The sequence below is a fragment of the Neovison vison genome, chromosome 6 (genome assembly GCF_020171115.1).
Source record: "Neovison vison isolate M4711 chromosome 6, ASM_NN_V1, whole genome shotgun sequence".
In the NCBI taxonomy this organism is placed as follows: domain Eukaryota; kingdom Metazoa; phylum Chordata; class Mammalia; order Carnivora; family Mustelidae; genus Neogale; species Neogale vison.
In genome coordinates, this window is record NC_058096.1 from 203,697,382 (window position 1) to 203,718,997 (window position 21,616).

The window sequence follows — 21,616 nt, forward strand, 5'->3', positions numbered from 1 at the left end:
AACAGGGCTGTGGGCATGAGCAGGGCAAGGCACAGGGCTGCAGTGGAAGGAAAGGGGTGTGGCAGACAGACATCAGGACCAGCCTTCAGGAACTCTGGATCCACCTCCTGCCCGCAGGGGATGGGTGATTCTTCACTGAATATCCCATGTACCTCTTTAGCCTTGAACCATGTTAATCACTACCTTTTGAAAACTACTACTACTATTATTACCATTATTATTATTATTATTATTATCCCATTTTAAGGTAAATAGCTGAAGTCACAGAAAGGAGGGTTGCTTTCCAGGTGCAAAAAGCGTCAGAGCCCACCTTGGCCTGTCCAGGGCCTGGGAAGATGAGGAAATGTTTCCTGGTTCCTTTTGGCAGAAAGACTCAGAAAAGGCCACACTGGAAGCAGAGTCCAGCACCACAGGTCCCATGGGACATTGCCCGGGTGCTCAGCCACTGAGGGCTACCCCCAGGCCTGGGCCATGCAAGACAAGAAGTCTGGAAAAGATGCACTCTAAGAGGCTTGTCAAAATTAGCAAAGGGAAATACAGGATGCCCAGTTAAATGTGAATGTCAGATAAATCACAAAAATGTTTGGTATAAGTATGTCCCAAATATAGCAGGAGGCATACTTACACTAAAAAATCATTCGTTGTTTATATGCCACTCAAATTTAACTAGACATTCTGTATGTTCTGTGGTACCCTACACTTCAGGAATCTGTTGGAGAGGAAATGCTGTTCCTACAATTTTCTTTTTCAGTTTTCTGTTTACATTTTTTAAACTGTTAACCCAAATTTCCACAGCCTTGCTGGCCTGTAAATGCAAATGAGTTAACTTCAAAATAGCCTATGTCCTGGCCTGCCCATCATCCAACACAGGCCCTTTTCCCCGACACCGCGGTGTGGGGTTCCCCAGAGGCTGCCAGGATCTGCTTTGGTTGGCATCTGCGCCCACTGCCTCCTACGCCACAGGAGGGCAGTGGTTGCCTGGCTGAGCTTGGGGGGCCGAGGCTGTGCCACTGTGCCGTCTGCTGGTGAGCCCCAGACTGCAACGCGGCGAGGGGGTTGGGTGCTGCTGGAAGGCTCTGGGCTCCACAGCCCCGCCATTGGGTGAGAGCTCCTCCAAGACCAGAGAAAGGCTCCTTCTCCCACCTCTCATGGAGTCCAACAGTGGATGGCCTCTCCAGCTGCCCAGCCTCTGTTCTTCCTGCTTTTCATCTCCTCCCTCCTCATGAGCTCCTTCCGGCTTTGTATGGGCTACCTGAGCAGGCCAGGTTCAGCTCTGTGTCTCCCCTTGGTTCCTTCCATACCAACACTCAGCCTAGTTCTGTGCTTACCGGTGGCTCCTCCAAGTGCCAGGTAGGCCAGTGTGGAAAAGCCCACAGTTACCGGTCACCGTCCGCTGCCCCTCCTGCCCCACTGCCCTCACCATCCAGGTCTTCCCTTGGACGGTCAGATGAGCCTAGGTCCACCAAAGGCCCCTGCCCTCAGTCCACTGGTTCCTGGGCCACTCTGCTGTGATTCCTTTCAGAGGGTGGCTTTTTCATTTTCTATCTCCCCATCATGTAAGGCTGCATCTGTCTTGCTCGCCCCCGGATCCTAGCATCTGGCACAGAGCAGAGTTAACAAATACTGTCGAAAGGAAGGTCGGGAGGCTCTGGAGGGCACTGAGGGGTCTCCCTGGGCCAAAGGCAATGAATGAATTTTTTTTTTAAATAAAGACACTTTATTTACAGATAGTACAAAATAAACCACAGGACAAACTACTATGCAGGGGGAGGGATGCTCCCCACAAGAACCCTCCTCCCCATTCCGGAATAACTTATGTAAAAAATTAAAAAGGCCCTAGGAGGAGGGAGGGGCAGGGCTGGAAGCACCTTTGCTGATTGGGAATTGGGGCCAGCAGTCCTCAGCCTTCTTGTTCCAGGGCCTAGTAGACCCTGGCTTGCTCCCTTCCAAGTCTGGGCCTAGCAAGGAGGGGACACGCTGCAAGGACAGTTGGTGGCTGTTGCAGAGGCTCCTGGGCCAAGGACCCTGACTTCTGACTCTGAAGGGCTGGAGTCAGTGGGAGAGTGGCTTGGGGGCGGGCACGGGACTGGCCTTATTGCAGTGCTCTAGCTGACTTCCTCCTGGGCCTGGATGCAGATCTGCACCGGGTCCCAGGGAGCAGCTGTGTCGGGACAGGAATGCAGGGTCCTCAAAGCGATGATGTTGTTGAATCTACCACCTCCCGGCCGTTGCAAACGGTGGGGACAAACTGGGAGCCAGACCCTAGGAAAGGAAGGCAGAGATTGGGGCCAATCCAAGGCCCTTTGTCCTTCCCGGAGAACGGGCAGCAGAGGAGGCAGGAGTGTGGAAGGAGGCTTCCTCCCCTGTGACCCCTCCCTCTCCTGGCCAGCCTCATCTCAGGAGCCCTCCGCCTCCAGCCAAAGAATCCCAGCAACCCAAGAAGTGCCCCCCCCCCCCCCCCCCCGGCGGAAGAGCTGATGCGGACCAAGGACTGCTCGGGGGTGAACGCTGACCTTGGGCAAGGCTGGAGCTGGCCCTGGTGGCGGCGCTGCTGAACCGGCTGGTGGGTGCGCGGTGGCTAACCACGTTCTTCTGCGGCTGGAAAAGGATGATGTGAAGCTTGGGCGCAAAGAGACAGCCGAGCACCACCGAGCCGCTGAGGCTGACTGACACGCACATGGTGGTGGTCTGTACCTGGGATGAGGGAAGTCAAGGATGAGTCTGGCCCCAGGACCCATGCCCAAGCTGGGGGTGGGGGCGGGTGCCAGGAGGCAGGGGTGGGGGGAGGGTAAGCATCCAATGCTGGGCCTTGGTCCATTCACCAAGCCCCAAAGGATTTCTAGGAAGGTGGGCACAGTCCCAGCATCAGCCTGTGGACCACCTTCCTGGGGAGACGAAAATTCCAGCTGAGGGGGTGAACATGCAGGGGAGCAGGGGCATGTGTGTGCATTGGAGTGTGTATGCTGGTGTGTGTGTAAGTGTGTCTCTCCATGCATATGTGTGCAGGTGTGTGTGTGTGTAGGAGTGTGTGCGTAGGAGCCTGTGTGCACGCGTGGGTACTGTGTGCGTGTCCAGGTTGGTCCTTAACCACCTAGGATTGGCATGCAAATGCAAATCATATGCAAATGCAGGCTGAGTCAGAGCAGATTCCCTCCCCAGCGCTGGCCTCCACCAACCAGGCAGGTGGCCCAGCAGGTGCAACAGCAGCCAAGCCCAGCAGCCCTGGCCCCCAGCACTGCCCACCATACCTCTGTCCTGGGGGAAAGGGCCTTTGCAGGGGCTCTTGTCTTGATTTTCCTGCTCCTTTAATTGTTAAGATTGTCAGTTCAGACCCTGCTCTACACTCCCAAGCTGAGTGACCTTAGGCAAGGGATTGAACCTCCCTGAGTCTCCGTTTCTTCGTCTGTAAAATGGGGAGAGCCATGGAGTTTACTCCAGCATCGTGAGGACTCACCAAGATGATCCTCCTATTGTTCAGAGCTCAGCTCACCTGTCACCTCCTCCAAGAGGCCCTCCTTGACCACCCCATCTGAAGCAGCCATTGCCCCTTGAAGCTGGGGAGACCTACTGAGACACTCAGTGCCAGTTGGAACTTTGCCTGCAAGCCACCAACTGGGGTAGAGTTTCCGCCTGCTTTCAACTTCCTCAGCCCTCCATCCCAGATCTGCTGCTACTCTGGGCTTCACCCTCTCTGCCTTCCCTGCTCCAGGGGGCGCCAGGTCACACTGCACAGCTCTGAGGGGGTTCAGAGCATTGTGCCCTCTTGGGCTGCATGGTCTGATAGCCCCGCTATCCCCATTCCCTCTTTGCTTACCCTCACCTCCGCCCACTTTCCATTTGTGCCTCACCTCCTCAACGAGGGGGTCAATGCGTACCCTCTGCTCCAGTCAGCCTCTGTACTGGCTGCCCCCCACTATCTTCCCCATCCAACCTCTTCAAACCTCCCTGTCTTGCAGAGCCCAGTTCAAGGACTCCTCTTCCAAGAAGCCCTCTAGGATTCTCTCTGCATGTGCACACGCGTGTGTGTGTGTGTGTGTGCATGCATGCATGCACACACACACACACACACACACACACACACACCATATACACACCTTCCTCTTGCCTGCTCTTACTAGGACATTTGTCAACCTAAACAAGTCAGCAACATTTCCTGACTTAGTTCTTTAGTTGATGCCCTGATTGCCCACCCACTGGACTGGTTCTCCCCTTCTGCAGCCAGCCCCTCAGGGGAGTAGGAAGGCTCATTTAGGCATATATGAGCACACACATCTCCTCGAGCTTAGAGGGTGACATCTAAGTCCCAAAATCTGAGCTCTAACTCCTCCACCTCCTTGGCCATTGCCTAAGGCCCCACTCAACCTTCCCACCTCCCCCTGGGGTCCAGTCCCAACTGTGTGCCCCTGGGTGAGCATTCAGCCTCTTTGGAGCCTCAGAATGATCAAAAGAATAAACAAGAGACTGGGAAAATAGAAGGTCCAGTGCTGCCCCACCCCCCACTGCCACTCGTTGCCAGTAGCTTACCCGGTAATCACTGGAAGTGACGTAGAAGATGGGCAGGAAGGCCAGCCAGATGATGCAAGTGGTGTACATGGTAAAGCCTATGAACTTGGCCTCGTTGAAGTTCTCGGGGCACTTGCGGGTCTTGAAGGCATAGAGCGTGCAGAGTGCGATGAGGAGCACGTTGTAGGCGAGTGAGCCCAGCATGCTGGCGTCCCGATGGTTGCAGCGCAATGTCACCACCTCCCGCCGCTCTGGGGCTGTCTCCTTGCCCGTGCCCGGTGCCTCCACCACCAGCCAGGCGGCCACAATGAGCAGCTGGCCCGAGATAAGTGCCAGGCAGATGGCCACCTGCGAGGCCGGGCTGATGAAGCGTGGCCGCTGGGCTCCCTCCCGGGCCCCGCCAAAGATGCGCGCAATGCGGTTGGTCTTGGTGAGCAGGGCTGAGTAGCAGACAGAGAAGGCGGTGCCCAAACCGAGGCGCCGTAAGGTGCACACCACTGTGGACGGCTTGGCAATGAAGACGAAGGTCATGCAGTAGCAGAGGAAGACACCGCCCAGCAGGATGTAGCAGAGCTCCCGGCCCGAGGCCTTGACCACTGGCGTGGCATTGTGCCGCACAAAGACCCCCAGCACAAAGAGGGTGGCCAGGGCTCCCAGGCAGGCGATGGTGACGGGTCCCACGGCCCAGGCATCGCCCCAGCGGATGTACTCCTGGGGCAGCTCGAAGCAGCCAGTTAGGCTGGCGTTGGGCCAGTAGCCCAGGCCGCAGTCAGCGCACGTGAACTCGTCCAGCCGGTACTCGTATGGCTGGCACGGAATGCACAGCCAGCAGCAGACCTCTCCCGGCTGCACGCTCTTCACCTCATTCTGGAGACAGGGCTCACTGCAGCGAGAGGCCGGCAGGGGGCCGGCCGAGGGTGAGGCCCACGGGATAAGGCTGGTGTCCAGGGTCAGGCCTTCTGCCCAGTAGCCCACCTTCTGGTAGCGGTAGCGCCCACTGCCTGCCCGCAGATACGTGAAGATGTTGTAGCGTCCAATGCCATCACCAAAGCGGTCAAAGCGAACCTCACTCTGCGTGTCGGCCGGGCGGAAGGGGGCTGGAGTTGGGGAGGGAAGAGAAGGTGGAATTGGTGGGTAATCTTGATGTGACCTCAACTGTCACCCTACATGGAACCCAAACCCCAGACCTGAGGCCACTCCTCGTTCTTCCAAGCCTCACCCCAACACTAAAGCTGGCTTTCCCCCCAACAGCCATTTTTCTAAATGAGAAACTACCACAAATCTCAACTCTAAACCCCAAATAGAATCCCAGCCTCAAAGCCCAGGCATCTCCTCAAAACTAATGCCCATACCAACCCCCAACCATGACTCCCCAAAACCTAGCCTTATACATAGTCTCCAATACCTTCTAATCCAGACCCCAACCTTATCACAATACACACCACAGCCCTCTCCCCAGACTTAATATGAACTCCCTCACAGCTGAACTCAGCCTCAGGTCTAGTCCTGGCCCCACTTAATCTTCCCAATAATAAGCCAGCCCCTCTAGTCCTAATACTGACCCCACTGCTAGCTGAACCCCAACATCAGTGATCACCTCTAACCACTGATGTTCACCAGGATGTGTTCAGTGGGCAGCTCATGAGACTCTTCCATTCCCCATCTCCCCTTGCCCAGGAACCTCACATCTCCCAGCCAAGCTCAGGAGGAAGCAGGACCCGTGTCATCCCACGTCCCATTGAGAAGTTGGGGTTCACACTAGCAGATGATGTGCTTAAGGGCCCATGGTGAATGGTACAGCCTGAAGGCTGGCCTGCTCCTTCCAGCCAGCCTCAAAGTCCTCAGCATCCAACTTGAGCCCTCCCATATATCCCACCCAGCCCAGCAGGTTGAATGCAGCCTTGCTCTAACAGCAACCTGAGGCACCTGAACCAATCCCAACCTCTCCTCCAGTTTCCCACAACTCCGAATGTCGATCTCTTTGGAATTATTATTTGTCTTAACCCTGGCCACTAGGTTTTGGGAGCCCTGGCCCTTCCCCACTGCACCCACAGTGATGCTTCCCACAGCATAGTGACAATTCTGAGGCATTTATCATTCATAAAGCTGGAAGGCTGATTAAAATAAGTTTTGGTATGTGGGGCTTCAGGGTGGCTCATCAGCTAAGTGTCTGACTGTTGATTTTGGCTCAGGTCATGATCTCAGGTTGTGAGAGTCAGCCCTACTGCATCAGGCTCCGTGCTCAGTAGGGAGGCTGCTTTTCTCCCTCTCTCTCTGCCCCCACTCATGTGCACTTTCTCTCTCTAAAATAATAAATATATTTTTAAAAGTCTATAGGGGCACCTGGATGGCTAAGTCGGTTGAGCATCTGTCTTTGGCTCAGGTCGTGGTCCTGGGGTCCTGGGATCAGGGCTCCCTGCTCAGTGGGGACCCTGCTTCACCCTCTTCCCCTCCCCCCACTTGTGTACTCATTCCATCTCAAATAAATAAATAAAATATTAATAAATAAATGTCTATAAAAACAAATTTTGGTATGAAGAGACTGTGGCCACCTTAAAAATATCAGGTCAAAGAATAGAATTTTCCCAGAAAATGGAGTGTCCCCTGTTGCTCACTCTCAACCCACCCTTATTCTGACTCTCGCTGTTTTCTTGCCCAAGAATCAGCTTGAGGGCCCCCAGTCCCTGCTCCCTGCATGATAAAGAGGCAGGAAGAGAAAGACCCAAAGCAAGACCCAAGCAAGAACTAGAGACCCTCCAAGTGTAGGACCAGGCCAGAAAGAGGAACCCCAGTCCCAGCTCCGGTGGGAGTGCCCCCTGTCTAGCCATCCTTGTCCTGGCTATGCTGAGCCCCCCCTGGGGGGCTCCCTGACTTGCTGTAGGTTACATTCTCTTAGCCAGGTAATGGAACCTGAGGGCCCCTCCCTCTCACCCTCCAGAGGGCAAGAGCCTGGTGGCCATTGGCCAGCCCCATTACCATCAAATTTGACGTTCAGCACAAAGTCCTTGTAGAGGCGGCGCCCGTTGACAGGCCGCATCGCATCGCAGAGCTGGGTGGTGTTGGGGCAGAGGGCTTGGTGCATGTTGTGCAGTGCGTGGGCCATGGCATAAACCGCATTGACCACGAACATGATCTTGGACTCTTGCTCAAAAGGCACCGCCCGCAGCGAGTGGGCGGCGCAATCTCGCTGCCGGAAGCTGCAGTGGAACCTCTGCTCCCAGAACTCCCGGAACCAGGGGTTCCGGCTGTTGTTCCAGGGGTCCAGGCTCTGGAAGTAGGAGGCAAAGTCGCTAATGGGATAAGAGGCCAGCTCGATAGTGATGGCGCCCTCAGCAGCCCCCTCGCTGCCGGCCACCACGCTCTCCAGCGCCCCCCAACCATCGCTGGCCACCCAGGTGAAGCTGGCATTGAGGCGCTGGGTGGCCGCGAGGAGCTCGCGAGCGTCCTCGGATCGGGTGAACAGAACAGCCACGCGGGCGCTGGGCTTCTGCAGCAGGGCTCGCACCACACCCTCAAAGGCCGCGCGGCTCATGGCACGGCCCACCTTCTCCGAGGTGGCCACACAGATGTTGCGGGCGCGGGCCTCTAGCTCAAAGGCTTCAATGCCTGTCTCGCCATAGTCGCCCTCAGATGCCACAGTGGACACATAGGTCCAGTTGAAGAAGCGGAGGATCTCAGCCATGGCCTTGGCTTGGAAGAAGTCGGGGGGCACTGTGCGGGCAAAGTAGTCATAGCGGGACTTGTCGCTCAGCTTGGCACTTGTGGAGGCATAGCTGATCTGTGGAATCTGAAACAGCCGCAGGAGGTTGGCCACCTGGGGGAGGGGCAGAGCCGGCAAGGATCAGAGATCAGATCAAACTCAGACAGATGTGCTCTTCACAGCTACTCGACCTTGGGATCAAGTGTCTATGTAGTCAGCCTTGCCATCTCCCTCACCCCAAAAACCTCTATCCTGTTTTGATATGTCTTTCCTTGGAGTGGGGGCCAGGGAGTTTTCCACCCCTTCCCAAGGGCTGGGAGAGAGGACCTAGGGCTGAGACATCAGGCTACGGAGCCACATGAGGACCCCTCTACTGCCCCCTTCAGATGCCTAGCAGTCGCAAAAGTAGGGAGGCAAGAGAATCCTGAAACTTGGAAGAGGCAGGCACTTGACTGCACAGGGCAGGGGCGGGGGACACTAGCTGGCATATGGGATGATCAAGGCTCTTAGGTTCTCTACCTATTTGGAAAAGCTATCCCTTCTCCAGAGTCCATCCTAATGGAATGATGGAGAAAGAAGGAAAAGGCTTCCCCAAGAAAGAAGGCCCAGATCTGAGGGCCCTATGGGCCTGAGAGGCCAGGAGTTGGTCTCCTTTGGACAGGTGAGCTCAAAATAAATAAGGCTTCCTGCTTACCACTGTCTGCCTGGGTTGCTGCCCCCAAGAGTGGGGTCCAGACAAGGACCTGGTGTGTTGGGTAGGTTAGAGCAGGACAAAGCCCAGTTTCCACGGCAGGGAGTTAGGTCCTGTCTTTGCATCTGGGCACAGGTCATTACTGTGACAGTCTCAGTGCCCTCTCCTCTCATACTTTCTGCCTCTATGGCCCTGGGAACTTTAGCAAACCTCCCCGAGCCTCAGTTTCTCATTCATGCCTGACAAGGTTGCTGAGCAGATAAAAATGAGAATGCCTGTGAGGCCACAGTGCCTGACATATGGAAGATGAGAAGGATCTGGGCAGGAGGCAGGAATGAGGAGGAATGATGAACAGGCAGGTGCAGCCTAAGGATGAAGGGCTGGGCCTTGTTTTGACTCAGACAAGGAAAAAGCAAGCCGATGTTGAAGTGTGGGCCCTGCTACAGGAGGCAGACAGCTTGGGGTGGGAGGAAGGTAACTGAGCTCCTGGAGATGATGCATGGAGCCCTGTAGAGAACTATGGAGAGGAGGGGTGCTAGGAAAGCACTTCCAAGGCCCCTGAAGACATCAGATGGGAGGTGGCAGATGTAGGAGCTGGCACAGCCACACCTGGCTAGGCTGCTACCGGCCACCTCCGGTTAGCTGGGACTAGCAGAACTGGTAATTGGCTGCCCGCAGTAGGGGGATGAGCAGGCATCCCTGATCCCAGGCCAGAAACTACCTCCATGGTTCAGACTCCTGCCTCATTTCTCCTGAATAAGCATTCCAGGTCAGGGGTCCCGGCCCTGCCTCTGATTGCAGTGCCCTCAGCCGGCCTCCTAAAAGAAGCTAAAGCTCCAGCCAAGGCCCTCCTTGAAAATCCCAACTCTGATCCCATTTTTGGCCTCATCTGGCAGCCCACTCTGGGCACCAGGCAGGTAAGGGTCCACCTACAAAGGGGGACCCGGTCCAGGAGGGGGAGGATCCCCCCTGGACTAAAGCAGCCAGGTGACCCTGGGGTGTCAGCTGGGCCAGTACCCTCCGCTTACCTCTCATGAGAAAGCAGGAAGAGGGAGGGTTCCTCACCTTGCCATCCCTTCAAATCCTGGACACCCTGAAGACCCTAGGGGACCCTCCCCCTGCCACACACATTCGGCTTCTCTTCCTCTGGGGTCCCCACCCATTTCTCTTCCCTGGGCTGCTCCTGGCTTCTATCTTCCACCCCTTTCTAGCCCATGGAGAGATGATATGACAGAGCTGGAGGTCCTTGGGCAAGAGCCCGAGGGGAATGTCTCCACTTTGCCAGCACCTGTCTCTCTTCAAGCCTCAGTTTCCCCATTTATAAAACAGGGTACTAATAACAGCAGCTAATATTAAGCATGCCTCTGATACATGCTTTGCATGTAAATTTCTACCACAACCCTAAGAGTGGCAAACATTCGGAGTCCTGTTAGTCTCTAAGGAGGAAATGGAGGCACAGAAAGGAGAAATAATGTCCAGTCACATAGTATATAGGGAAGCCGGGGTTCAAACCTGGAGCTCTGACTCAAGAGGCCTGGCTACTAAGCTTCCCAGGGCTGTTTAACCTCAGATGTCTGTGTGTGTGTGTGTGTGTGTGTGTGTGTGTGTGTGTGTGTGTGTGAGAGAGAGAGAGAGAGAGAGAGAGAGAGAGATAGAACCGGGGTGTTTTCCTTACACAATCTCTAAAAATCAAGCCCCATTATGCGACAGGGGCACTTTCTTAGTATTCCACAAAAAGCTACTCAAAGGAAAAGCTCCTAGCCCCTTTTCCAATGCGTGGCAGCCTGGTGCCCCTGCTCAAAGGGAACTCTGGGCCCCGCCTCCAGATTCCCTCCCTAGCCCCTAGGTGGGCAGCCCCCACGTACCTGGATGGAGACATCACTATAGGAGCCGCCAATGACACCAGTGATGGCAGTGGGAGCATCACCGTGGGTGGCATAAGAGCCGTCGGGGCAGATGTGGCGTGAGCCGTCGGCACCACGGCTAAGCGACGCACGCACGAAGTCGAGTGCCTGCTCCAGGGCATGTGTGTCCTTGGAGCAGCTGTCGAGTATATGCGCACCTAGACGCACACCCGGCAGCAGGCGTGGGTCACGGTTGATGCGGTCCAGTGCAAAAAGCATGGCCTCCAGGCGCTGGATCCCTCGATGCTCATTGACAGGCCCACACTCCTCTGCTGGGCCACCCTTCTGGTGTACCGGAAACAGCCCACCCAGGACCAGATCCCCCTCCAGGGTCAGCACCTTCTTGGTGGGGCCCTCAGCCACAGCGCCCCAAAGCAGCAGCAGTGCCAGAAGCCCAAGCAGTGATCCCATAGTCCCAAAGGGGATGGATGTGTCCAGCAGACCTGGGCCTCCAGGGGATGAGGGTGGAAGCAGCAAAGGCAAAGAAAGGAAGAAACAGGGACCAGGAAAGGACAGGCAGGAAGAGAATTAAGAAGGGGCCCAGCTCCTGCAGAGAAAGAGACAGACAGACAAACAGGGAGAAGTGGAACCCAAAGAGTAGCTACCCTTCTAACTCTGCCTTCCCCAATTCCCTCCCTTGGAACTTTTTTCTAGGGATCCAGGGATACGTAGTATCACAAACTAGGCTGAGAAGCTCCCAGACACCCCTTGGCCTGTTTCTCAGCTTTGCCCTGATCTGGGTCTATAGATAGGCTCTGTGTCCACTGCATACTCAGCATAGAGGGAGGGAGGCAGAAAATAGAGGACAAGACAGAAGTCAGAAGACCCCAACCAACACCAATCCTGTTACGAATGAAAGAGTTCCCAAGACGTTGCACAAACTTCCCAGGACCCCTAAGTCGAGGCCTTTGCAGCAGGGGCCAGGGTAGAGTATAAACTTAGGGGTCTAGTCCCTATCCTGAGCCTTGCATTTCCAGAGATGGGCCACTGTGGCTGAAACCCACCAGGGAAGAGGAAAGGAAAAGTCTCCAAAGGGTAGTTTCCAACTCCTAGAGGGACCCGAGTCCAGGTAAGCACCCAAGGGTCCTAGCCCCTAGTTCTTAAAAATCCATGGAGCCCCCTGTGGAAGTAATAGAGACTCTGGGCCATGGGAATTTGACAGCGAGGTGGAGAGGTTGGCCTCAGGGAGGGACACTGAAGTGGCCATAGATCTTAGATCATAGATCAATAGGGAAAGCAGATCAGATGTGAGCATACATGTGTCCAGGGTCAGAGGCAGTTCATACGGTCAGAATTTGAAAAACAGTGCTCAAGGTGAGACTTTTGGACAGCTTAGCTCTGCATAGAATGCTGTTTGAGACTTTATGCCCCTGTGTTTTCTTCAGCTCAGATCCAAGCAGAAAAAGTCACCATCTCTAATCTCCCTATCCTCATCCTCTCCCCATCCTGTCCGCCCTGGCCCTAGCCCTCAGGGACTCCTCCTTTCCTCTTCCACTCTCCGCTTTGTTTGTATCTCACCTATGCTCCCAGATGCCAACCCACATAGGCTCTCACAATCATGTAGGCTTGGGAAGTCTAGGAGAAGGAAACTGAGGCTGAAGAAGGCCTCTTCTGAAGATGGCCATTAGTTCAAGGACCCCGTGTCCTGGCCACAGAGACTGGGATTCCTCACTTTGCCCCTCAGCAACTCAGGGTTAATCTTCCCCCTCATGCCATGGCAGGGAGACTGGGATCCTGCGGGTACCCAGAAAGAAGCAGCTCAACCAGGCAACCAGGAGAGAGAGGCAAGCATGAAGACCAGGACAGATGGGGAAGGGACCCATGGGGGCTGAGGCCCAAACTGGTCAAGACCACAAGCCTCCCACAGGGGCAGCCAGGACCAAAATCTGGACAGGGACAATACCCTGAAGGGACACGGAACCCCAGAGGGGCGCAGCCAGGGGGCCTGGGCAATGAAATCTGGGTAGGGAGTGATTGAACCCCAGAGGCTGACACAAAGACAGAGGCACAGAAAGACAGACCAAAGGATGAAAGGAGAGGAGGAACGAAAGAACGTGAGGCAGGGTATGCGTTCTCTGGGGAAGAAAGGCGGGATGCCTGGGGCGGTCTTCCCGCTTCCAGGAGCTCCCGGCAGCACTGTCTGGACGCCCCGGCCCGGGAGCCCCAGAACTCGAGGGCTCCGCGGGTCTCCGGGACATGGGGTCAGGATCGATAAGGTTGGCTACGGCCGCGGCACCACGGGCTTACCCTACCTGGCGTGCCCGACTCCGGCGCGGAGAGAAACGGAGAGGAGCCGGGGGCGCAGGGTTCCAGCTCTCGCTCGCTGGCTTGCTCCCTCGCTCCGCAGCTCTGCGCTCTCCGCCCGCCCGCTCGCCCGGCCGCTTTCAATCGCGGCCCGCCCCGCCCCTGGCCCCGGCCCGCCCCCAGCCCCTCCCCCGTTCCTCCCCACTCCGGATCTCCCGCTCCCAACCGGGCCTCCGCCTCCCTCCAGACTCCTGCACCGCTCCTTGCCCAGTGCCTCCGGCTCCTGGGTCTTCGCGGGGCTTCCGTCCCGGAGCTGTCCACCGCGTGGTGCTGAATCCTCGGGCACTCCCGCTCTGCGCAGGAGCAGGTGCCTATCAGCCCCCTCCACCCCTCGGTCAGAACGCATGAAGCCCACAGAGCAGCGGGCATGGGACACGGGGCTACGAAGGTCACTGAGCCCCAGGAGGTGCACGCAGTGTTATGGGCTCCCATCTTTGAGAGCAGAGGGGCTAGCCTTAGGGTTGCAAGGTGCCATTGGGAGATAGGGAAGGGGGCATGTGGGAGATAGGTAGCTTAGCCTGCTGCGACAAGTCTGTCCCTGTCCTCACATCCATTCTCTCAATCCACAGACTGCAGCTCAGTCCACATGCCAGGCTTGGGGTGGGGGCATGTGTCTTTGGCCCCATGTGAGAGCGCGGGGCCTGAGTCACTAGAAGGAAGAGATGGGGGTGGGTGGTCAGAGGAGAATGGGGCCTCCTCTTCCTGCAGATGACCTTTAAAGCTGCTACCCAACCCCCCACACACACACCCAGCCCTGACCTCCTCTCCCACCAACCTCACTAATCCTCACCCTCACATACAAAGGGCATTTATGGCAAAGATATATCAACCTGGGGAGTATGGGGGATGCTGCAGGGCCAGGGGCTAGGGTCAACCCTAAGGGAACATGCTGGGGCTGGCAGGGGGATCTGGGAGGGCAGGGGAGTGGAGAAGAGGCTCCTGAAACTGGCTGCTGCGTAGGAGGGAATGGGAGCTGGAGCCCAAGCAGAGGGAGGACAGCTCTGAGAAGATGCTCTTGACTCTTCTTCCCTCCTGCAGCAGAATGGAGGACACCCCTGGGTAGAAGGTGGTGGATACACCAGCAACTGCTTGTGCTGAAGGGTCTGGAGAGGGGCCTGCACCTGGGTTTAGCCCCAGAGCCTGCACACACACTAGGTGCCAAGGCGCACACCATCCCTGCCTATGCTCCCAGGCACTGCCCTTTCTTCCACAGGTGTCACTAGAGGCAAAGCTAGCGCAGACACATGCTAATGAGCACATGCCAAGCCCAGGTCCCTCTGGCACATACATCTACATATGCGTGTCGCAGTTAGAGAGGAAAGGTATCACCAAGGAAGGACAGGCTTTGTCCCTAGACACAGAAACCCAATGCCCCACTGTGCTGGGAAAAGCACAGCTGTGAAACAGACAAATACACCCAAACCAAACAAACCCAAACCCCACTGCTAATGCGAGGTGAAGTGACAGCAGGATGAGGGTTCAGGGTTGTCAGACAAGGCTGGAGACAGATACACTGTCTTCCAGCTCTGGCTAGTTCAAAGCAACTGCTGCCTGGTGTCGGTGAGTGAGGAGCTGGGCCCTTGGAACAGAGAGGCTGGTAGCAGCAGGGTGCTGAGGGAAGAGGAGCCGCACAGCAACCCCAGCCCTCTCACTGAGGTAGCCTCACAGAAGACCTCAGGGCTTTAGACCAGCACCAGTTCCAGAGGCGCACTCTGCAGACCACAGCAAGGGACTAAGCAGCCCTGTTGCAGCACCCGGACCTGCCCCCAGACATGTGGCCACGACTCCCAACTGTGTGCACAAAGACACCCAGCCTTACAGAGCTGTGCGTACGCACACGGCCACACACACAGAAGTATGTGCAACCTCACACATAGCTGTGCACACAGACGCAGCAGTAACACATAAATTTACATGCAGACACACAACTGTATTCATGGACACACAGTCCCGTACACAGAGCCATACATATGGACGTGTCTACACACAGATAGCTAAACTCACACACACAGCTGAACTGACCTACAGCTTTACATGTGGACACACAGAAAAGCACACAGCCTTACACATGAACACAGAGCAGTACAACTGTACACAGACACATAGCTACACACAGATAGCTGTGTATGGACAAAGCCCCCAGAGTGACGCTCCTGGCCAGCCAGTCTCGCAGCCCTGGTAGCAGGGGCCCACACAGTTAGCAGCATTCTGGGCACATCACCACGCAGCCGTCCACACGAATGCAGCCATACCCAGCCCCAACCACATCCTAATGCCTGCTGGGGTACAGCTTGCCAGGGCCAGCGCAAGCAGATGCAGCCATGGTTACACACACAGAACCAAAGGCCCGTGTGCATGTATGTGCATGTATACACACAGGTACATAGACATGGGCAGGCACAGTGAGGATGGTCTCACCTGCTAAGCAGACACCAGCATGAGTGCAGGCACACTCGAGCTACAGAGACTAAGGCATCTCTTGGAAGCAAAGGCAGGCTCTGTGAGCTCCCCACTCCCAAGCCCTGAAGGGCACCCCCCAAGCTTGGTTCTCACTTCCCCTGATCTGCTCTGCCTGTTTCCCAGCAGCCTGGGGGAGCCTCTGGGGCTGCTTCAATGAAGGAACAGCTGTTACCCAGGGCCACAAAGCCGGGAGTGGGGGGCCTTCAATACTCCTTTCCTCCTCTCAGCCCAGAGTCCCTTGCCACACTTCCTCCTCTCCTTGGGCTGGGGTGCTCCTGCCCACTCCCAGTCTATCTGCACAGGGCTCCTCGAGGTGAACACACACACACACACACACAAATGCACAGCCCAGGTCCAGGGGAAACGAGAAAACCATCTGCTTTATTCTGAGTCCTGGAAGCTCTAAAGTGAATCTGAAAAAACACGTCAGAGGGGCAGGAGCCCCGGGGTCTGGGTGCAGAACACAGTCCTTGGCTCCTTTAGCCCTGGGAGCCGAGAGGGCGGTAAGAAGGCTTAGCGAGAGCCTGGGGCAGTGGAAATCATGTCCCCCCTGGGACCCCTGGCCCCAGCCTGGGCCTGAGAGGTGAAAGAGGAAGAGGGCTGGAGAGTCTGCTCAGTTCCTTAGCAAATGCACCCCAGGAGGATGCAGGCCTAGGGTTACTCCTCACCCTTCTCAGGAGTACTAGGTTCCCGTGGCCACTTGGAAGTCCCCAGGGGCTCAGCCTCAGGGCTCAGCCTTGGCTCTCCCAGGGGTCCCTCGCCTTCCAGGTCCAGCTCCTCAAAGGATGAGCCACTGGCGCCTGACTCGCTATAGCTGTGCTCACTGCGGGTGTCACCGTCGTCCCAGCCACGGCTGCTCACCCCAGGGGACAGTGTGGCAGCTGAAGTCTCCCGGCTACCAGGACCCACTTCCAGGCTCACAGAACTTGTGTCACTCGTCGTATCAGCTCCTGAGCCAAGAAGAGGGAGCACACGTTAGCTAGGACCCCCATCCTCTCCTCCGGGGAGAGGACAGACAACCTCCACTTGCTGGGGAATCAGCATGCACAGTGTGCTCATGAGTAATAAAGTGGTCCCTACCTCAAGAGGCTCATTCCAGCTGCCCTCTGCCCTCTGCCCTGGCCAGAGCTGCACTGACAGGGCAAAGGGAGGGATGGAGGGAGAGAGGACAGCCTGCTGTGCACTCCTCTCCCCTCCCCTTGAATTAGCCTCACAACTCCCTGTGCTCCCACAAAGCCTGCTGCCCCGCCAACCCCCCAAGAGTCCATTAAGGACCACTCAGCCCTGAGGTGGAGAGCTAAGGGTAGAACAAAGAGATTCAAGTAATGTCCCCTCCTCCACATCCCATTTCAGGCTTGGAGAAAGGTTTGTCCAAGGCTAGCGTGCCCATAAGGCATGAGGATGGGAGAATGGACCAGAAGGCCTACTCTCTTGCCCCCTCCCCCATGCAGGGCTCCCCAAGGAACAGCCACATCCAGGAAGGCAGCTGGCCTCAGCCTCTGGCCCCACTGAGCCCTAGTTTGAGGAGGCAGCTAGGGCAGAGAGAAGTGGGATAGAGAAGTCCAAAGAAACCAGTTGCAAGGAAGGAGGATACCAGGATAAAGCATTTTAGGGGCTTTCATCCCCTATGGATGGGCCACCCAAGAAGAGCCCTTAATTATCCCCACTATTACTGGTGGTTCCTGAGCCACAAAGCAGCAGAAGGTGACCATGAGAGCACTGTGCTGGCAGCTGGAGAGCCCTGAGACAGGGCTGAGGGTCCAGATCCCTCCCAGTATGTTCCTCCCACGCCTAACACATCCTCCAGGCAAGTAGACACTTCATTTGCCCTGTTCAGGAGCAACGCCTCAACTCACCTCCACAGATCAGAGGTACTAACAACAGTTGGGGGAGGGAGGTAGGGAAAGGAAGGGACAAAGAGCTCAGGCCCCCTGTGTAGGAATCCAGATTGAGAGAAGGCTGATATGCACCCCCTTCTGTGTGAGAGGGAGAGGGACAGCTGTCAAACATCACAGAGGTGAGGGGTGGGCCAATTTCCCCAGATCCTGTCTCCATGGTGATGCAAGCCTGAGCCAGGAGCAGCTGGGAACTGCTTAGCTTTTGGACTTGACCTGGAACTTCCACTGTGCCTCAGATGGGGACTGATAAGGGTGGGGGAATTTGGGGGTCTGCTCCTTCAGTTCCCTTGGCCCTAAGAAGATATCCCTTTGGTCTACTGGCAGAGGTGAGGTAGGCTCTGGAAGTGCTAGCCTACTGGCCCAGGGCCCTCTTCTTGCTGGGGCCCCAGTCATGGTTCCCAGAATAAAGGCAGTTAAGAGTGAGCTTGGGCTATATCCTGAGTTATGGGTGATTCCTTCTGACTTTAGGGCATGACTCCAGCCCCTTATTCACTCCTTCAGTGGGGATAATCAGTGCTCCAGAGGCTGCAGGCCTGAAAGAAGCAAATGAAATGGGGCTCCCAGGCCCCATTAAACTGTCATGCTCCACCAGCCCACCTACCCAATGGCTCTCTTGGGACCTGGGTATGGGAACGTGCCTGCTTGCCAGGAGGCTGACTCCTCCCTGTCCCAGCTCCAGGGCTAGGAACGGTCAGAGGATGGAGTCCAGGGATGGCCCTTTAGGTTGGGGCCCAGGATGCTCAGATGAGACCAGCCCCTGAGGGGACATGTGGACACTTCTGGCAAATGAGTCCAAGGCAAGGAAGTGGCATCCCTCCAGCCCCACCATGGTCTGCACCAGAACTTCCAGAGTCTTGGGCCCCTGTCCCAGGACAGAAAAGGCCAGGCAAGGAAGGGCAGAACCTATGTCTCTAGGGCTGCCGGGGCAGAGAATGAAGCTGCCACCTTCACCCCTGTCCCTCCCTCCCCCACTGCCCACAGCCAGTGCAAGGAGATCAAATATTCATTGCCTCTCTGGAGCTAAATAATACATCAATGTAATAACAGGCATAAGGCAGCTAATCACCCCCTTTCACCTCCTAGCCCAAGCGGGGGCCCCAGTGGGGAGGCAGTCAGGGGCAGGCCAAGCCCTGGGCAGCCAGGCACCCCGCACACACTGCTGTGCAAATGGCATGCACCTGGCAGGCACATACTCAGAGTCTGCCCTGGGTGTCAGGGCAGATGCTGTCAGAGGTGGGCAGACTCCACGACCCCCCTGCCCAGCAGGGAGTGGGTGGGCAGGCTAGTGGGGAAGACAGGCCAAGGCACTGGGGGTGTGGGAGCTACGCTGCAGCCAGCTGCAGCCAGCTGTAGCGGGTGCCAAGCAGTTCTTCAATACCCCTGGCAGGCAGTGTTTGGGAGAAAGCTGGGGGGGTGGGCTGAGGACGGGAGTGTAGACAGCAGAGGGAGGTCGAAAGAAGGTCAAGACACTCCCCCTTCCTGCCCTAGAGACTGCCTGGGCCTGCTGACCTTGTGCCATGTCTTGTGCTCACAGTAGGCGCACTGAAGAATGTCTGCCGGGCATTACCAGGCGGGTGGGAACAGTGCCCCACGGAGGTAATTAAACAGCAGATGAAGTTAACTGTGTTGGACACGGCCTCTAGGGAGTGGTGACTGCCTCTCAGTACCCTTACCCCCCGCCACAACATATGCCTTTCTAGGATGACCTTGGTTATTGAAGATTGGCTGGACAGAGGAAGTCTCCCACAGAAGGAGGGATAGCCGCTCTCCTCCCAGCTATCCACTGGCGGGGGTGTACCACTCCCACAGGTGATGGACCTCCATCACCACGGACTAGGGCTGGGCCCCTTGGGATGTTACTAGCAGGCCCTCTTGCTCCTGGGGACAGCCTGGCAGGGAGGTGGGTTGAAAGCCAGCAAATTACCAGCTGGCCTGGACCTGGAGGACGAAGGCTAGCTCTGGTGTAAGGGGCAAGGGGCTGATCTCCTGGCACCCTTCGGCACGCTCTCTGGTTGTTCTTCAGCAGAGAGAAAGCAGCTGCCTCTGGGTAGGGCTCTGTACTGGGAACACCCTATTCTCTCCTCTCTACCTTCCAGATCCAGGGCCAATCTTATTTTCTGATGAGCCCCACCCAAGTGATGCCTTTCCTGAGTAGCCCCATCCCCCGGGGTCCCAGGAGCATCTGTTTCCAAAGGTACTTCTCGTTGCATCTGCAGGGTCTTTGTATCTGTATTGCCAGGGCTAACATGTGTGAACCCAATCTGCATGGATCCACGTATCCAGAAACAGGCAATTCTCATGTGGGTTGTGGGGTGGGCAGGTCTCCTTCCTCCACCTCTGCCAAGCTTAGTCTGGACACCCACAGTGGACAGGCTCCACGCAGGGCCCCACCCTCCATACCTGTGCCATCCATCTGGGTGTCACTGGCCTCCGCAGGCCCCCGGCTTTTCCGCTCTGTCTCCTTCACCTCAGGCACATAGAAGTCTCCCTGCCGTGCCAGTGGGCACATGAAATAGATCTGGTCTTGCTGGTAGATCTCCAGCCGAGGGTGGGCACACAGCTTCCGCTCCTTGTCAGAAAGTGGCAGAAGGTGAAATGAACACTACAGGGCTTCTGACCCACCCACCCCTAAAAGGCCCCAGGAACTATCTATTGTTCACTCCCTCCCAGAGGGCTGGCTCTGCCTCTTGCCTCAATCTCCCCCAAGTACCAAACCCCTGCTGAGGGAGGCACACACAGAGCACCCTAAGGACAGGGCCCCAAACTCCAGGAGGCAATGATCTAAGGACCCAGAAGTCCTTGGGACAACACCCTGAGACAAGTGCACTGCCCCTGGCACCACTAAACCAACCTATCCATACCTCTGACCAAAAGGCTATTCCAGAAAGCACTAGTCTCAAGTAGTCATGATGCTTAGCTTCCAACTACCCCAGGGACAGGGACCCCAGGGACTATGGCCCCAGGCACCCAAGCCCAGCCAAGCCAAGTTCTGACCTGCTAGACTTCCCATCTCAGCATCCCCTGGCTGTGACCTCCTCCCCACCCTGGACAATGTTGACTGACCCCGATATCTCAGGAAAGGCCAGGGCCCCTAACCCTCAGGCCTCCGGCCCCTGCCCTCAGAGACATATTACTGACGGACCATGGACAGGGGCTCCAGGCCAGCGAAACCCTTCTTTCACTCCCATTTTCTCCTAGTTCAAGTCTAAGCCAACCTCCAAGACTATCACATGTGCTTGGTTCCCTGCCCTCTGGCACCTGCCCAGACTTTCGGCCAAGGAGGAAGAGGTAGATCCTGGGCTAGAGGAGTAGGCAGGACAAGCAGAACTAGCACTGGACATTACCCATCTGGCTGAAGTACCAGTTTATAGGGCCCTGAGTCCTGAGACAGGCACTCCCCTCTGCCTGGCCACAGAGCCTGAGGTGTCCCTCTGCCAGTGTGTATGGAACGGCGCACAGACACATGCCAGAGCTGCACCAAGGCAGGCAGGAACAATCAGGACAGGGGTCAAGAGCATGCTGCTCCCCGGCCTGCCCCCCTTTCCTGCAATGGAGCGCAATTATCCACTAGGATGACTGTGAGGCCCCTGCCCTGTCGCTGCTCAGCCGCCAACCTTCACAACACAACTATTTATAGCACCCGCCCAGCGCTCACCACGAGCTCTGAAATGAGCCTTCCACTTAGCAGTAATGAAAGACTTAGCACCTGGTAGGGAGAAGCCACTCTAGGACTCCACTTGTCCACCTGCCTGCCCAACATTAGAGCTGAGGACCCCTTCCAATTAAAGCAGAGAAGGGTACAAAATGAACCCCCCAGCAAAGACAAGAAGAAAGGTGAGCCTGAAGGCTTATGAGTCAGGGTGTTCAGCAGCCACTGGGGGACAGGGTATGTCTAGGAGCCCACAAGGGAGGTGGGTGGCCTGCCCAAAGTCTGGCTGCAGCTCAGCTAGCCTGACCGCATGGGTAACCCAAGCAAGGCCCTGCACCCGAAGTCTCAATGTGCTCAAACACAGAGAGGGACACCCCAACCCTGACATCCCAGGATCAGTGAAGGAAAGTCATTATTTTTAAAAACTTTTTAAAAAAGATTTTATTTACTTATTTGATAGAGAGATCTCAAGTAGTCAGAGAGGTGGGGGCAGGGGTGGGGGCAGGC

General features: G+C 56.4%; 2 protein-coding genes across 9 annotated transcripts in view; both read right to left on the bottom strand.

Annotated features, from left to right (window-relative positions):
* Nucleotides 1-1,702: 1,702 nt before the first annotated feature.
* GRM2 (glutamate metabotropic receptor 2) lies at nucleotides 1,703-13,146 on the bottom strand. 4 transcript variants are annotated; one of them, XM_044253474.1, is made up of 6 exons: nucleotides 13,051-13,146; nucleotides 10,760-11,083; nucleotides 7,480-8,317; nucleotides 4,525-5,600; nucleotides 2,514-2,694; nucleotides 1,703-2,262 (listed from the first exon to the last, which is right to left on the bottom strand). In XM_044253474.1, exons 2-6 carry the CDS (start codon nucleotides 11,015-11,017, stop codon nucleotides 2,189-2,191), a joined length of 2,427 nt encoding a protein of 808 aa, XP_044109409.1. In that variant the 5' UTR covers nucleotides 11,018-11,083; nucleotides 13,051-13,146; the 3' UTR covers nucleotides 1,703-2,188. The 4 variants fall into 4 exon arrangements, 3 of the variants coding, with proteins under 3 accessions (XP_044109409.1, XP_044109407.1, XP_044109408.1); XM_044253472.1 differs by having other exon boundaries at nucleotides 10,760-11,345; XR_006385131.1 differs by lacking the exon at nucleotides 1,703-2,262 and adding an exon at nucleotides 3,249-3,403 and having other exon boundaries at nucleotides 2,609-2,694; nucleotides 10,760-13,146.
* Nucleotides 13,147-15,924: 2,778 nt separating this feature from the next.
* The window catches only part of TEX264 (testis expressed 264, ER-phagy receptor), a 30,823-nt gene continuing 25,131 nt past the window's right edge, over nucleotides 15,925-21,616 (bottom strand). For all 5 annotated transcript variants that reach the window (XM_044253477.1, XM_044253475.1, XM_044253476.1 and 2 more), the window contains 2 exons: nucleotides 19,861-20,029; nucleotides 15,925-16,512 (listed from right to left, as the gene is read on the bottom strand). In XM_044253477.1, coding sequence (XP_044109412.1) covers nucleotides 16,220-16,512; nucleotides 19,861-20,029 — 462 coding nt within the window. In that variant the 3' untranslated portion in view covers nucleotides 15,925-16,219. The remainder of the gene's footprint in view (nucleotides 16,513-19,860; nucleotides 20,030-21,616) is intronic.